This window comes from Halyomorpha halys, unplaced genomic scaffold (genome assembly GCF_000696795.3).
Source record: "Halyomorpha halys isolate HHAL.00 unplaced genomic scaffold, Hhal_1.1 Scaffold1359.1, whole genome shotgun sequence".
Lineage (NCBI taxonomy): Eukaryota > Metazoa > Arthropoda > Insecta > Hemiptera > Pentatomidae > Halyomorpha > Halyomorpha halys.
Window position 1 is genome coordinate 458488 of NW_027106761.1, and position 19120 is coordinate 477607.

General features: G+C 28.2%; 1 protein-coding gene across 4 annotated transcripts in view; it reads right to left on the minus strand.

Moving 5' to 3' along the window:
- Positions 1-19120, minus strand: part of LOC106689430 (proton-coupled zinc antiporter SLC30A2) — a 126789-nt gene that overhangs the window by 43302 nt on the left and 64367 nt on the right. The window contains exon 1 of one of the 4 annotated variants that reach the window (XM_067045076.1): positions 13113-13253. The exons of the other annotated variants lie outside the window; for them this stretch is intronic. Within the exon in view, the coding sequence (XP_066901177.1) occupies positions 13113-13200 (88 nt within the window). The 5' untranslated portion in view covers positions 13201-13253. Of the gene's footprint in view, positions 1-13112; positions 13254-19120 lie in introns of those variants that run through there. 4 annotated transcript variants of the gene reach the window in all.

Here is a 19120-nt window from a genome sequence, read left to right on the forward strand (position 1 = left end):
AGCGCATGCATGATTAATTAATATGTATTCATCGTTGATTACTTTATGATGACGAAATATTAAGGTCAATAATGGACATTATATTTTCTTAACATGCGAATATCTACGTCATAAAAAATACTGATAAAAAAATGAAGAACATTTTTTTTTTTATAAATTAGAATAAATTACATCTTCATATATTAGAATAATTAATATGCTGTTAATACATGCACGTCTGTTTTATGTTCTTTTGTAGATTAAAATTATAATACAACTTAACTACAAATTGTCAATGTTAAACGCGGTTAGATTTAATTTAATGCATAAATGCATTAATTTACCTACAAATTTGCAATCATGAAGGTTCTAAATTGTAGTTAATTTTCCTTAAGTGATCATTTAACTTAGTAGTTGGAACTCATCTGATTTAATATTTTATGATATTCATGGTGAAATATTTAAACATTGCATTAGTCTGCAAAAGAAAAGGAAAATATTTTTATAGATTCTCTTTGAAATAAACTAATTTCATTTGTTTTCTTGTTTCTGTAATTAATTGTATTTATACAGTTTATTAAAAAGAAAAAAAAGCGTAAACATATGTTTTATTAATAAAAGTGGAATATTTATAGAGATGGAACCAATTCTCACAATGATGGGGTATAATTTTTTTTGTTAATTGCTGATGTATATTTTGACGTACTAAAAGTCTAGAAAAATATAAACATGTAAAATGTTATTTTTTAATTTTTTTAATTATTAAAAATAATTCTTTTGCGTCGTATCTATTTAAAGATTCTAATTTCATGATGGAAAAGATTATGTAATTGGTTTTACAAAATAATTATATATAACAAAATGGTGGCAGAAAAACTGAGTGAAAGTGCACAGTATGTTTTAAAGTATCTACGGCACAATAAAAATAAATAAAATCTTTTTTTAAGGTAGTATAAATTTACTAAAAAATGAGCTATAATAGATAATGTAAAGGAAATATTTACGTTCGACAGTTCCCAAGATTATAGATTTTTTCCCCAAATAAAACACATCGTTTTGTGAATGTTTTTGGCACAGGGCTATGAAAAGGGCTAAGAAGTAGGTACTTTAAGTACTAATATATATTAGAACTCGTATTGAAATTAGGTTTATGTGCAATGAAGCAGTTTCTAATGATTATTTTCGTTCGTAGCACTTATCATGAACTTGTCAAAATAAATTCAGAAATATTTATTTCTTGTTATTTGGAAAAAAAATATTGATTTCCGAAGAACAATATCTTTTTAGCAAATTATATTACTTTAAAAAAAAGGTTTAAATTAATTTTTAAATGTGGCTGCAAAAAAAAAACACAATCCTTATGCCTAAAATAGTACAATGGTTTGTCCTACACGGATGAGTGTATGCATCAGTAGTAAAGGTCATTATAAGAAATTTTTTGTACAATATGTAAACTACAATATTTCATAATAAAAATAGACATAATTGACAAACATGGAGTGACTATAGATTATAGGATTTTGATTGTATAGATATAATATTTAGAAAAAATTGTTGATAATATTGAATTAATTGTTTCATTTTAGGATACAAGTACATGAGTATGTGGTAAATCCCAAAACGTTGTACAAAATAGAATAGTAATATGTTCTGATTAGAAATGTTTTCACTTCAGCATATTAAAAAAAAAAAAAATATTTTTCGTTCTTATATTTGTCTATACTTTCATAGTACGTCTTCAAGAGTATATTCAAGGGTACCTAAGTTGCCAGGGGGCAAGGCATGGTCGCCCAGGTTGTCACGTTACAGCACGGAAAAGGCAAATGAAACAAAAATTTTAAGAAAATTATAACAGTACTTTATTAGTTTTTACAATTACTTATAAGAAAAAAAAAATGAAATGTATACATATTTGTTTCTGAGTACAATGAATGTAATAATATAAAAATAATTTTTTTTGGGAGAGGATGGGAGGCAGCTACCTTTGAGAATTGGAATCCGGATCATTTGAGGCCTCCCAATAATTATTATGGAGGGGGAATTTAAAAGATTTTTTAGAAAATTCTATGGATCTCTTTAGTGGACTGGTACTTTGAGTGAAAAATACTTTCCTCTAATAATTATGACGTCGTGTGGAGATAATTAGGCTTGTGTTTTTCTCGTATCTTGATCAAATATTTACCCGAAAATTTGTTTGCGTTCCTTGAGAAGTATGAATATTCGATTAACATGGAGATAACGCTCACTACCTCTCGGTATTAGAGGCAGTTAAATAATTATAGAATCATTAACAAAATATTCATAACAATTTTGTAAAAATAAGGTAGCTCCATCCAGGAGGAGTTTGGACTCATCGTGTACAATTTTGTGGCAAAAAATAGTTCTATCGTTCTTTACCACAAATTTGTCAGTTTCATTCCTCAGGTTTTCCCCTTGTTATAAAAAAGATGGAATTACGTTTTTCATTATTAATTAATTATTGGAGAAGTTTGTCGGGGGTGCGGTCAGCAAAGAACAACATAAATAAACAAAACCATATTTATTTATTTTATGCCGACGTTTCGACCTGAGTTTCAGGTCTTCATCAGGGCTATAGAACAAAAGAGATAACAACAACATTTAGAGTAACATACAATTGAAAAGGAATCAATACAATACAATTTATATATGTATGTTACTCTAAATGTTGTTGTTATCTCTTTTGTTCTATAGCCCTGATGAAGACCTGAAACTCAGGTCGAAACGTCGGTATAAAATGAATAAATATGATTTTGTTTATTTATGTTGTTCTTTGCTGACCGCACCACCCGACAAACTTCTTCAATCATTAATCTACGGTCAACTCTCTACACCTCATTATTAATTAAATTTAAAAAACAGCCCCTACAATCAAGCGTAAGCTCCATCGTGAGGAAGTTTAATTTTTTTTTTTGTTCAAAATACTTTTAGTACTTAAAATTAATTTTTTAAGAAAATTTGGAACTTTGAACATATGAATTATTACAGTTTTACGGAAAATAGCAAAATCTCCTTTTTTCCAACAAACCCTTCAATTATGATTGTATAAATTACCAATATCCTAATTATTTTTACGTTAAATTTCATTTAACCTATTTCTATTATATTTTACAAATCCCAACAAGTAGTTACGATTTTATTCTTATCAGTGAATGAAATGACCAAGTTTATTTTATATACAAATATGTGTTTCTTTATACAACATGTCAGTATTTATAACACACATTTACACGTACAATCATTTACACATTTGTAGCTAAGTCACTTTTAATAATTCAGACGCGATTGTCGACTAAAAAAAGTTGTTCAGTAGCCAAGGGCGGTGCCAGAATCAAAACTAGGGTGGGGGTAAACCATGGTTGTTAAGGTTGTGATATTTTAGCACAAAAAAATTAATTTTTAATAAATTAATAATTTTTTATGTCACTTCTAAGAGGAGGCAGCTCCCCCCTCCTGCCCCTCACTGGGTAAGCCCATGGCAGTAGCAGTAAATTAGGAAATAAAAGTTGTACAATGTATATTCTACTTCGGCTACTATAATTACGTCCAGAACAATTGAATGTTGAGAATGAACTAAGAAATGAATGACTTGGGACAAGAATGTGGCCAGCCACAATTTTGAATATAATTAGGCTATGATCAAAAAGTTCATTTGTTTCTCTACAAAGCTGTTTATTATGTTAATTTGTTTAACACTCTAATTTCTACATATTAAACTATATTATAATGGAATATGAATAATATAAAAGATTAAATTTAATAAAACTTGGGACAAGTCAGTTTTATAATATTATTCTGACGACGAATATTGTCATTTCGATAAAAATTTAAAACGATTCTGCGCGAGCTATCCATCTTTTCAATAGATTAATGATCAGTGGTGAGTCATTTCTGGCCGTAGACATTTTGTGCACCTGGGCAACTACGTCATGGGAACGAATAAAAAAAAACCGGTTTCGATTTAAAATTAATTTCTCAAGTTATAGTATACTACTTTATTTTTGAATTGTAATTCATTCGATATGAATCTGATTCAGTTGCTTCTTTATGAGGCGAAAAATTAATTTATCTCATACGTTTTGTAATTTATTATAATTCCCATGTTGCGGGTGCCCCGGCAGATCGATGTATCCGCAGTTTTTTAAATGGTTTTTAAATTCCGAATTTTTCTTCTATTTGCTAATATTTACTTCAGTACTCGCATACTTTTAAAGAATTAAAAGTGAAAAACATCGATTCATTATTATTTAATTATTATTAGGAAGAGAATAATCACCAGTTCAGCAATTACTAAAAAATAAATTTAGTTATGTTTATTCTTCCGTTGTACGGGTTTTTTTAGTGTGTGTTTTGTAAAAGCAAAAAAAAAAAAAAGAGAAAACAATTCTAAGATGGTTTTAAGTAGCTTTAAGCCATTAGTTCCCAAACCAAAGGAGTCTACTAAGGCCGATATTCAACCATGAATTAAAATAATTTTTAATTCCAAAAGACAATGTCTCATTATTCAAGACTCATAATTAAATTAAGTTAATATGAACTACGACAAAATTAAAAAAATAATTAAAAGGACGCATAGACTGATTTAGTAATTTCCATGTTATAGAGAAACGCTATGTTAATTTACCAGGAGTTAAAGTGAAGTGCAACTTAAATCAAAAAGATTAATTATAGCATTCTTTTATCTTTGCGGATTTGACTGATCACTAACAAACACTTTTTAAAAAAATTAAACTAGGGTGAATTATTACGTTCTTTTATCTTTGAGGATTTGCCTAATCACTAACATGCAAAAACTTTTTAAAATATTAAACTAGTTTGAATTTATTTTAAAAAATACTCTTTTAGAACCAACAAGAATTGCCATTCAGTTTCATCATGAAGTTGATATACAATATGAGCTAAGCTTTTGATAAAAAACAGATTATTAAGATCAAATCAACTTATTATGAGTTAATCTAGTCTCAGAGAGGGAATGAGATAAAAGATAAAATAATTTTAAAATATTTTGTAATTATTATTGTAATTAATATTGTAAGATTATCACTATATAAAATAGGTTAATAGTTTCAATTTGAAGCATTGTGCTTTAGCTAATCTTGAATATTTAATTTTATACAAATAAATAATAATACTATGGTATAATTAAATGGTCTTATAACAGTTTTTAGTCCCTTATTAAATAAACTGGGAATAAATAAATTGTACAAATAGAAATTACGAATAACAAAATGTATCGACATCAGCAAACCCTATATAATAAAATATCATCAATCCCTTAGGAAAAGTTTTGAAAATTAAGTTCCTCAACAGTGAAATTTAAGTCACTTTTATCATTCACATACCTATCAGAACCTATTAAATAACATTCAAAAATCAAAAAACTTAAAGAATAAAATAGATCTAACAAGAATTCCTTAAAAAAGTTTATTTTACCGAGCCCACTCGTGGTCCGCGAATAATGCAATGGAATACGATACAATTTATTGTATTTATATTATTATGTTACTATTAACAAAAAAAAAAAAAAAAAAATGAAATCTGTACTGCTTCAACCTATGAATGGATTTGTGCGTGAAGTACTTTGTAAGGAAGTTACCAGACCAACGATTGTGCAAGGAGATGATTTGGTTAGAATCATTAAAAACCGCTTGATTTTTACCCAATTAAGGGTATCCACTTTATGAGGCTGGGCAGACAGAAAATTGTCTACTACAGCCAGATTCGAACCCGGGTCCTTGGAGTTCCTTATCACTGAGCGACCCACTCTCACATAATATAATATACATTATAATTTATTATTACATTTATATTATTATTATATTTATTCCAAAGGTAGTAAAAGGTAATACCCAACACGAATTACTTCCTTTTCTTTCACAGTAATGCACTTATTAATTCGCTTTTCTTTTCTGTTTTAGAGGGATCGGGAAAAAAAAAAAATTATATTTATTAATATTTATGAGTTAAATATTCGGCCAGGACATACTGGTTCTAATTAAAATTTTCTAAATTCTAGAATCTAATCTTAAATTTCTAAATTTTTGGCTACTTCGGAACTAGTTCTAATTACTGGTAATAATAAGTAAAATATTGGTATAATTAATATTAAATATTAATATGCAATACTTCATTTTATTCAACTAATAAGATGGGTAGAGACTAAATATAAACTTATTCCAGATTTTATCACACCTAAACATCTTTACTTTTCTAAATGGACCAATATGTTTAACTTTGATAGGCATAACTTTGATTCATTGATGGAATGTAATTGTTTGTTTTGATTTATCTACAGTCAGAAAGCATAAGAGTTATCTCTTAAAGTTATCTGAAAAAATCGATTAGAATTAGTGCGTAAAATCTAAAATAAACTACTGGCCCCTTTATAACCACTCTTATTTTCAATTTGGATCAACTGATATGAAGTTTTTTTTTTTTACGAAGAAGGAAATTATAGGATTTTCATGTGTTTGGTATTACTATAGTTCGCCATATAAATTATTACGTATATTTTAAAATATATATTCTTCTGGCCCAGAATAGGTAATTTAAGACTTTTGAACACTATTATTTTATTCTTCAATTTGACGTATATTTATGTTTTGTCATTTTTACTTAGGAAAAAAAAATAGTATCACATTGTTAATTACTTATATTAGTATGTATATTCTCTCCTAGGACTGACGAGTATGCTATGTACTTGAGGTTGCCCACTGCCCATTATATTTGGGCAAAATAGATTGTTGTTAAATAAAGTAGTTCTCTCTCCAAAATAATGATATATAAAAAATCATTCAGAATTTTGTTTTGTTCGTAATACAGTGTAATAAACTTCCCGATTCGTGACTAAGTTTCTACAAATATTTATTAATATATAGATCATAATTGTACTGATATGCTGAGGTACATATGAGGAGTAGAGACGATGTTATTCCTAGCAATTCCAAATAATTTAAAAGGCTTTAAAAATTAAAATTCGAGTGCCGCCGGCAAACTGCGGAAATTGACTCAAAGAGTTATTAAAATGAAAAATCAATACTTCTAAAGCTGAGAAATTGCTTGGCAAATTATAGTATTTCATAATATAGTTGGTTAAGTTAAAATATTTTAATATAGTTAGGAAATCCGATCAAAATTGTTAGCAAATTTAAGGCTTCTTCTCTCCCTCCTGAACAAATTGTTGTAGGAATGAATGCCTCTGGTTATGCTTTAAGTAAAAATTGCAAACTACTTCACCGACATAACATTCTTTAGTATAATAAACATTTATGTTTTTATTTATATCTGAATTATGCCAGTAAAATTGTAAGAAAAGAAATTATAAACACATATTTGCTTAAAATCTCTAATGTGAGATGTCATTTCGTGGACTATGATGTTTGATAATCCACTAATTAATCAATTTATATTTTGACAGGTGTAAATAAATAAACAAAGATTTTATGCGCCACCTTGACATTCTCGAGTTAGTTCGAAACCGGCCTGAGAGGGTTGAAATTTATTTCGTTGAGGAACCACACGTACCACACTGGTTTGAATAGGTTACTAATCTATAGGTTGAAATCGTATTCCTGCATTTAGGTGTAGAATACGGACCCTGAAGTTGATGACAAAATTTGTAACCTAACCAAAAATATGTGGGTTTAAACATTTTAAGTAGATATAAATTATATTAAAATACATTTATTAATATATGTAACTGTTGGTGTGTTTACACTACGTATTCATCTGAACTTTTTAACTCGTCTATTAGCGATTTTACAAAAAAAACGCATAATTATATGTATTATATTTTATGCAATATACTATGTCTTAAGCAAATTAATTTGCTTAGTTACTATCTTATTTTTTTAAAGTTACTGATAAAGATCTAATGTTAAGTCGGTTAAATTTGAAATATTCGATAGCTAAAAAAAAAAAAATATGCAATGATATTGGTTGCCATTCGCAAATTAATGATATTCACCTAATAAAATTTATTGTCAAGAATTTGCTATTGCTAAACATTTAAAATAACCTCAAAGAAGACCTATGAAAAAAGTTAGTGATCTGATAACAATTAATTTGGTGACTGGGTTGATTTTAAGATAAAAATTATCTAAGAAAAATAACTATCATACAAATAATGGATTAACTAGATATTTTAAAATAACTTCATCAGGAATATAACAATAACAATAATTATGTAATCAAAAGAAACAAATACCTGTAGATTTTAGGTAAACTACTAACAAACTCGTTTAATAGTATGCATTGTGGCGCGGACTGGTGGTCATACACTGAACCACTTACTGAATAACTGTTATAATAAATACTTAAATGATGAATTTTATTAATAATATAGCCTAAATTTAGTTAATTTTTGGTTAGTAAAATTAATAACATTAGTTAATATCTTTTGTAATTATCGAATAAGAGTATCATACAAAAAGCATTCATTAATTATTAAAATAATTTATAATTATTTGAAGAAAGACTTGCTGTATACATTTAAGAAAATTATTAAGCTGGAATGAACAAGAATTTAAGCATCAATTTAGAACTAAGTATTTTAAAAACTTAGCTTCTTAAAGGAATAAAGTAGCTGTAAATATTGTTTTTTTTTTAGATTTATTCGTTTATATACATTTTTAATTAATTCACATTAGGAAGTTTACACATTCTCATTATATTTAATGATTTAATTGATCTACTATTTTCTTCTATAAATATAGAATAATAACAATAACAGCAATATTTAAATTAAGAATCAGAGTTAAAGCACTAGAAAAATAAAGAGAGAAAAAAAAAATCTTCAGAAAAATATAAGAATTGAAAGGCTTTGCACCTTATATATTCATAAAAACATTTAATGGATATTCTTTAATTTTTTATTAATGATATTTTTATTTGTAAATTGTAATTATTGAGTATCTGTAAGCTTTTGTGTTGTGAGCCCTAGCGACAGCTAATATGAACCAGCCCAATGCGCCAGTGCCCCCAGAAGATTATGAATTTCATTAAGTAGTAATTTTTTGACCAAGACCAAATAACCAATTATCTCTTGTGTGTATGAATGTGAAATTATGTAACTCTGTAAGTATCAAATTACTGTGTATAATATCAATAAAACAAATTGAAACTATTTTAAGGCCTCTCAGTCATCAAGTTATAATCATAATTAAAAGAAACCTATTTGTCAAAAAAGAAAATTTAAGTTAACTTTTATGATTTCAACATATTTTCCTGTGATTGTTTGAGAAGGATATCACCAGGGATTTGAATTAAAACAAAATTTTTATAAATAAGATTTCTGAGTGATCGGAATTAAATATTTAAACTAGGAGCAATGATTTATCATTGCAATACACTCCGAGTATATCTGTGTCGTACATAAACCGAATTGGAAGCATAATAAAACAACATTAAATAGGCATGCATTTTGGTACCGTTTAAATCAGGTGTAGTCAAACCATGGCTCAGATGTGGCCCTCCTAATATATTTTTCTGGCTCATGAGATCTATCAAACTTTTACAAAATATATTTATTTTATTATAGCCTAAGTATGTAAAAACCAATGTATTAAAAAAGTATATTATTTGTGCATCCATATATTCAAAAATGAACATTCATAATTATGAGAAAAATTTAATTTTGATTTTAAAATAATCTTCTTGTGAACATATGACAGATATTGCCTGTTTTATTTATGAGATTAGATTAAGAATTCATTATGTAAATATATAACACCTTATGTTTCAATTTTTCACTCCAAACAAATGTGAATAGTTGGTTTAAATCTAATATAGGGGTATAATTTTATTAATGACCTACGCATTTTGATGCATTTCTAAAGTGGCAAAGTTAAGTGGGAATCATGTGACTAGTAACGGTTTAAGCAGATAAAAAAATAACTAAATTTAGGTAGATTTGGTTGGATATTATAATATTATGATAACATTAATAATAATGGTATACAAGTTTATATATAGTATTTTTTTTTGTTTTTGTATTAATTTACAGTAGACAAATGTTGTAATTTGTAATTTTTGTACAATATAGTTCTTTTTAGAAATTTCACACTAAAATTTAAAGTATTATTACAATAAAATTGATTTAGCTTTTATCCGTCAGTATTTTACTTAGCCATTTATATAATCTTATCATAAGATATCGTAGAAGTAGAATCATTTTATTAATTATATGATATCTACTAGGTAGTTTAGGGAAGAAGTCTAACTATATTACGGGTTTAACTGGTTAGTGTGTGGAAACTGTATTTCTACCATATTAATCAATCATTTAAAATAATTGTATTTATGAAAGGCAATCATAGGAAATTATTCAGTTATTAATGATTTCTGACTAGTTAAATCATTACAACAGGATTTACATGGGATCATAAAGTTAAAAAATATTAAAAAATGTCCTAGATATAAAAAAAATTAAATGCATCATTTAATGAGTGCCTCTATAGTTTGATAATGTTTTAATTTTTAGCCTTATTCTAAATAAAATATTTTTTTCAATTGTAGGTATATATATATATATTTTTTTAAATTATCTCAATCAGGTTTTATCATTTTGAGTCGTGTGAATATGTTATATTATAAAATATGATATATTGTCCCTTCAACTGTGATACCTTGCTAGTCCAAAGAAATTCAACAAACAATGTAAATACTGCTAAAAAAACAAAAAAAAAAAATTAATTCCAATGTAATGATGATTGGTCCAAATGTCTCTAGAATGATAAGTTGGTGGTTTTTTTTAAAGGTCTAAATAATTTTTTTTTTTCAAACTTATGAGGTATCACAGTTCATGTGATGACATAATATGATACATTACAAGTTTAATGAGCTGCATTTTTTAAACAAAATTATTAATTATCCCAATCTTTTTTAGTACTCAAGAATTAAAGAAAGAATATCTACTAATTAACGATTTACTAATCATAATTCTGTTTTTTAACAAATCATCTTTCATGTTGCTAGAATCACTTTATTAAACAAAAATGATAATTTATAGTTATTTTTTTTGTTATGCATGGCCTACTTCATCAATAAAAAATGTAAGACTTGGGAGTTCATGTTACAAATTCAGCCAATACAAGTTAAATATTTATAAATTAAAAATAATGAAATTATTATTTATGTCAATTTTCGAAAACCATAATCTTCTTTGTGAGCTGACATAGTCTTGTAGTCCAAATAAAGTACCTATTAAGTTTTAAAAAATAAAATATAGATCTAATAAACAACAAAAGAGCTTCATAATATCGGCCGCTAGAGTGCTCTTGCTTATCTCCCTCATTACAATTATCTGTCTGAATTTCTTTAAAGAAATATGATAATACTATTAAATAAATTACGAATATTCCCTTTGCTAATAATTGTATAAATTTGTTTTAATTTAAATTTATGCTTTCAAAAAGTGCCTGTTAGTGCTGTTTTTTTTGTAATAAAAACATACTTGTTTATAGGGATAAGTGAAGTTTCTAATATTGGCCACTAGAGCGCTCTTGCATGGTTTTTCCTTGATAATTGAAGTGTAAGAATATGTAATAAGACATTTTAGGAAATCTAGAGATTTTGTTTGGAAGAATATTTTAAATACTCTTTCATACGTAAAAACTCATTTAATTTGTATATACTTTAAATTGTGGTAGCGTTCCAAATTGATTAATGGAGTTTAGAAATGAAATAGAAATAAAAATTAAATAATCAATTTTTTAAATTCTAATTTTTGTTTTTTAACGTGTAGATTCACTTAACTCTTCCATAATTTTAAAAATTAGTTCACAAAAAAATAACTAAGTACAAACTTTAGTTTTGAATAAACTTCTATATTTAGATCTTTTTTACAAAAATGTTTTAATAGCTGAATAAACTAACAGAATGGAAAGAGTGTTTTTATGATTAATTTTAACTATGATTTTTACTAGTAATTCTAGCATGATTCAGTGATAACAAAATTTTGTTAATGCATAAGTGATTAAAACAAGGTATTAAACTACTTCAGATTAAAACGTTTAGAGGGATAAATTTAGACAAAAAGTTATATTTTTAAGGATAATTCAAAATATTCAGAAACTAATCATATAAAACCTGGGTTTTGAACAAAAGTATTTTGTGATTTTCTATTCTACAAAATGTATGGTTTTCTACTATGGGTCACAAAAAAAAAAACCTTGATGAAGACTTAAATTGTGTGTTAGAACATGAGTGAATAATTCTTTATTCACTCATTTTTTTTTTTTTTTTGGTAACTATTTTGAGAAGTTTTCAGAATGAATAGAAGAATAGGATGGTCCTCCTGGACTACCCTATTCTTCAATTTAAAAACTAAAATGCAAACATAATTTGCTAATATTTTTTAAATACAACAAACGAAAATTGCCTATTATTTTATTCTTTTGCTGAAGTTTACTTTATACTTCAACAAATTTTCTGAATAATATGTAAAGTATTATTTGGATGTAATAACATATTATACTTTGTATAGCATCACGTCTTTGAAAATAAAGTGTTTCATCCTTTCTCTCTCTTATGTAGGGGTGATGTTCCCCCAAGGTTGATGTTGCATCTCTCCTTACTCTCTCAAAAATTTTTATTGGGCTTCTAAATTATACAACAAAAATGGATCCATACAATCTTATAGTCACTTGTTTATGTGGAACAGGTGTTGGGGCATTGGTGTTTTTCTTTGTTCTGTTTTGAAAGTCGCCCAAATTTAAACTCTACAAAAATGTGTCCCCTCAAAATTTTATTGGTATAACTTGTTCTATATTTTGAAACTCCTTTTGGTATCATTTTGGGCACCCTTGTAATCTTGATTGTTTTGAAATTTATTATTATTATTCAAAAACGTTTTGTAAAATTAACCTTCTATATCCTTCAATTATTATTACATATCGCTCACTCAGTAGAAAAGTGATGGACCTTAGAACCGATACATTCGAGAATAGTCAACTAAAAATCACTATTTAACTAATTTTGAAATAGTACAAATTTAAAAGAAGCTTAATACTATTTAAAAGGAAGTTTTATAGCATTTTTAACTTTATTTTTCACGATATGATTTTACTTTATCACCGAAAAAAAGTATCAAAAAGTAAAAAAGTATAAAATTGTACCATGATAAGCTGAAGCAAAAGGGCGTTCATCTTCAGCGGGTTCCTTGAGATTTTTATGAAAAAAGCTGGTGCCATATGTTGGTGCCATTGCTAGCGGCCTCTGAGACGTATGCTGTTTTCTATTACACGTTTTAACGAAACACTGACGAACTGTCGGACTGAACGTGTCTGTTCAAACATAGACAGTTTTATTATTTGTTCATTACCCTTCGCTCATTAACAATGTGGCTAATGATGTAAACAAAGGACTAATTGTTGTTTCGGTCCCTGAATCTAGATTCACCTCTGTTTGAAATATTTTTATCAATATTGGTTATGAACAAATCTAGTGCGGTTAGCGCATCACGAAACTTTTAATTACCACCCTACATACCAAGTTTTATTCAGATTGTTGTGCTCGTGTTGAATTTATCACTATTTTTGTAATTTAAAAAAAAAAAATCCAAAGAGGTGAAAATTATGAATACAGAATTTTTGGTTTTTCTGTTTCAATAAAGATTCGTTTTTTAGGTTATGTGGAAGTGAGAATATCGAATATAAATTTTGTTTGTGCCAAGAATACAACAGTTTAACAAAAGATAACGAAGCAGAGATGCAATCGGTAAAGATCGGAAAAGTCTCGGTTTTAACAGATCGAATCGGATGTCTCTATTTTTTTCTCCTTTATTTAAACATAAAATTATTTAATATTTTGTATTTAAAAAAAGAAAATAAATCTGTACAACTACACCCATGAAGGATTAAGAGTTCAGTACTTTGTAAGGAGGTACTGTTACTAGACCAACGGTTGTGCAAGGAGGTGATTTGGTCAGAATCACGCTCGACCGCCAGATTTTTACCCAATTAAGAGTACCCAATTTAAGAGGCTGGGTGGACCCCAGAAGAGCTCCAAGAACCCAAAGGAGTTGACTCACGGCTACAGTGTAACAGAAAACAATTTTCTGCTCAACTGGATTTGAGCTCGATTCCTTGGAGTTAGTAGCATCACGCCTTACCTTGGGGCTACCCACGCGCCCATATAGAGGCATATACGTGCTAGAAATTCTAGAATCTGCTAAAACTATCATTTCTATTGTTCGAGTGATATTTTGGTTTAATATGAAGTTGAACTGGGGAATCTACCAAAAACAATAAATAAATAAAACTGTTAGAATCACTTTAGGGCTTTTAATATATTTTTTAATGGGTTGTGTTGCACTTCTACTACTATCATATTTGTTAAAAGATTTTTTTCTGGAAATTCTTTATCTAATTCACGACTATGGACAGCACGGGACGATGAAGATGGATAAAGAATAAGACGTAATTCCTTTTTTTGTTTTGTGTTCTCTTAAATTCAACAAGATCTATATATAAATTGTCATTCATTTTTAAAACGTTTAAATAATTTGTCAATACTAATGATTTAAACTCCTTACCAGGCTTTGGAAGACTGGATTATCCATCGGTGCCTCATCCTAAACTGAAATCACTTCAATAGGAGATGCCCACTCAATGGATGCTATGTGCATTTTAGCATGCTTTTAATTGCTACCAATGATTTTGTTTACAATATCCGTGAAATTTGCTCTATTCGTCTTTTTGGCTGTATATTTATAAGATTTATGTACTAATTTAACCTCAGCGTGATTTTTCAGTACACATTTACATTAGTTTCGGGTTTTGTCACTGAAAAAAGGAGTACGAAAATCTCAATTTATTATTAAATCTTTGACGGGTTATTCTTCAATTTATAACTAAATCTTGACGACTTCTTTATCCTATTTTGAGGTTAAAATTTTAATTTCTATTTGTTATTTATTTAAAATGTGTACGTTTTTCCTTGTCTTTAAAAGTTGAAGTAATAATAAAATTATTCTCTAGAACTATTCAACTGTTAAACGTTTACCTGGGGAGGTGAACTTTCGAACATTCTTAGTATAAAATAAATAAAACATATGCATGTTTTATTGCTATCATTCTGCATGTATAACAAAACATTTAGGTGAAAACCAGACGTCTTACGATCATCCGTTGAAAAATGTCAATTTTTTAAGTCTCAATTGCAGACAAACTGAGACCAGTATGATGGATGCTACAAGACACTTCACGTGTATCTGCTAACGTTACTGGGTGCTGTGTAAACAATGTATTTATCAAATAAATAAAAAGGGTACTTAACGTAATAATGATTATTTGTTGAAAATTTATTTATTTAAATTTATTCAGTGATACATTTGTTTCAACAATAATGATGGCACATTAAATGACTATATAATAAAATAATTACCTGAATTTATTTCTTGAAATAATGTTTATTTATTAAATGATTATTAGATAAAATAATCTCAATATAATCGTATGATACTAATACCTGTATTTATTGCTTTAAATAATTATTCCTGAGATAATATTTATTAAATAAATAATTTTTTGATTAAATAATCTCAATTAAATTATATTTAATTTATTTCTTGAAATAATTATTCTATCAATAATTTTTCATTGTTCTTATTTTTTAAATACATTGTTTTACAAAAATATAAAATAATTATTTCCGTAAGAACAACAGTTATGAATACTTATCAATGAAGCAAAATCTATGAATACTAAGACCAACTACTGTAGCGACTGAAATGATGTAAATTATATGACAGTTGCCGTAAATACTTAATGTCATGACAATATTACCATATTAGGTTTCGATTGATAGTTAACTGTATATGTAGTGGCAGTGAAGCTACTGTCACGTCAAAACCAATTAGCACAATGATGCTTTACTGTTGCAGCCATTTAAATGGCGGAAACTGTATTATAGTTGCCTTCATGACAGTATTTACTATCATAACAAGATTCCCACAATAGATCTGGCGGAATAGTTGCCAGTACATGTAGCGACAGTGAAGTTAATGTTCCGTTGAACCTGTTATCACGGTGACACATTACTGCCACATTGTAAACTACATGATAACTTTCTTCATGACATTTACTCCTAACTTCTTGACAATACTCTTGAATTAACGTGTTTATTTAAAATTATAAAGTTGGAAAGAAAAAATAATTTATACAATAATCATTTTAGAAATAACTATTTTATCAATTATGAAATAACTTCATTCCGTGTAAAATTATGATTCGTTCAGTACTTCCATGGAAGACATCAATCCTAAGCTCCAAATGGCGCGATGTAGTACTGAATTGACTCCCAATAGGAAACACTCGACTAACCCAAAAATAATTATCGTATGGAACATCTAGACCAATATGTAGGCATAGTAACGTAGCACTAACTGTTAAACACATACTGACAGACTGCAGGCATTCGATGGAGACCGGATTACCATATCATTTGGTTTACTAAACGATCAAATATTTGATTACCTTAAGATAAGAAATATATACAGATATATATATAACTAATTTGATTAATTTACTTCTTTATCAGATCAATTAATGTAATTTACTTTTATCGAATACTTTTTTTTTTCTATTTTATTTGTATTTATTGTCTTTTTAATATTAGCTATTGCTACGAAACCAGCTTATATATTCTAGCATAGATTTTTTTTAAATTTTAAGATATCAACCACCTCGCATTGCTTTGGATATTGCCTTCCAAATTGAAATTTATAACTATTGAAAAACGGGAACGCGTGGTAAAAACTTATTAAATTTTATGGTAAAGTTTCGAGTGATTCGGAAATTCCAAAAAGTTTGTTTACAGTCTGTTTGTTATCCTGCAAAATTGAATGGAGGTCGATGGTAATTCCTACAAAGATTTGAGGGAGTCGTATGTTTGGTATTCAGTTAAGATGTATTTTATAGTAAGTCGCGTTTCGCAAGTCTGGTATACAGGTGGGGAATTGCGGACCATAATATAAGGTAACCGTGGGGCAGGCGTGCTATGACCTATTCGAAAGCGCGTCAAAATCACCTCTCTGAGCACATTTCTAGTGGGTGATATCCAAGGGGAAACGTTTCTTCTGATTTCCCGTTATTTATTGTCAGTGACATTTGCCCACATTTGATGCCATTTCAATTTAATTCTTTCTTAAAGAAGGCAATGAAGTCATCGACAGGCGCTCCGCGATGTGGAATCCCTTCAGAAATCGCGACCTTTGCTGCCCGATTAGTCAGTTCATTACTGGCTATTGCACAGTTGGCGGACTTTAATGAATAATTGATCTTTTAATCAATTAGTACAAGTAGGTTTGTTGAGAAAATATTTTCTAAACTGAGTAGAACTGACAATGAATCTATACAGATGACCTGTATTTTTTTTTGTGCGATGAAAAACCTTTAAGCTCTTGTAAGATTGCAACCATTTCAGCTGTATAGCTACTACAAATCGGCGACAGAGAGAATAGGTACTGTCGATCTTTGCACACAATCGAGGCACCAACACCTAAGAAGTTCTTGGAGCCGTCAGTATAAATGAAGTCGGTGTCACCAAATTTGTCTTGCAGCCTAAGAAACTCATATTTAGACCGATATGTCGAGGTTTTACTTTTAAGTAGCCTTGAAAGGGAAAGAAAAATTTTGGGGGAGGTAAGTCTCCAAATATAATATGGTGGGGATTACAGTATCTTGCGAAGTAGAGAGAGCTATTATAAGCGAAGACAAGGTTTATTGGAAGTTTTACCAATGTTTTGAAAAATAGATTGGAGAATTAGGGCCTAAATTTTAACAGGTTGGATTTATTTATAATAATATTTTTTTCTTGCGATTAGAAGCTGATATTGGGCATTAAATGAACAATGAATGAAAATTTGGCGTGCACCTGAAAAATTTCCACTATTAGTTTTCAAGTACATATACTGTAGATGATTTATAGCCTAGGTAAACATTGAATTATTTTCTAACAAAAAATCTAGCACGCTATCTGTTATGAAATAATTCAATTAATCCAATAATTGTCTTTCTTATTCCTATGGCTTTATGCTAGCAGATGTCAATTTTTTAGCTCTTCTTCTGTGACATATTTTTTTTTTGTTTTAATATGAAACTCCCGGACTATGACTTCGCTTGGTTACAACGGCCTTGGTTTGTTCTAATGGATGAACTTAATTGAATAAGTATAATTATTCATCATATCTAATATATTTTTACAATATTCTTCATAGTTGTTTTTTCCCTTCCGTTTCTTTCAAAATCTTATGCATATTTATTTTATATTAATAGTCCATCCCTACAATCCACCTCGAAGGTTGAAACGGCAGTGGCCAAAAGACTTATTGTAAAATAAAATTAGACAATTGGAGTTCTGGCAATGGTCAGGTTCTCCACTCAAGTTGAGTGTTTGTGGCTTTAGCGCACTTGCTCAACCTCCACTGGCTCCTCTGCTCTACCCTCGGATCCTCAGGTCGATTGTGTAAATATTGTATATAGGAGTCTGTATTTTATTTTTATCATTATTTTATTTTATTTATTTATTTTTTCATGCACAAAGTTTGATTATGTTCATTTTCTTTATCCTTCTGTTTGTATATATTTTAACAGAGCTTTTACTTATTTGTATGTACTTTTTTTTTTTCATTTATGTATTTATTTCTCGTTCTTATTTAATGTTATTTTAGTGAGAATGTGATCATTCATGACCTATTCCCCACATTAGTGTGGCAGATTATATCTACCAATAAATAAAGTTCGATTAAAAAAAATATATATGTATATATATATTAATAGTAATATGATTATTCATGTCTAAAGAACTTGTAATATTGTTAAGTGTATAATGTGCATTGTGAATCCATTTTCCCATTAAAAAAAACCTTATTGTATAAAAATTGAAAACAATCTTTGAACTGAGACAGCTATTTTATATAAGAGTCCTGTAGCAACATTAGTTACGCACATAAAACAGACAACTAAAATAACGATGAATCTTTGTTTTACTGCTTCACGGGTTGGTATTTGTTGAAAGGATTCTATTCAGTCATGTTTCATTGAATCACGAAAATTCCACTAATAATAATGCTCTCAATTGAAACCGTGAACATAAAAAATTTCCTGACTGCTATAATCATAAT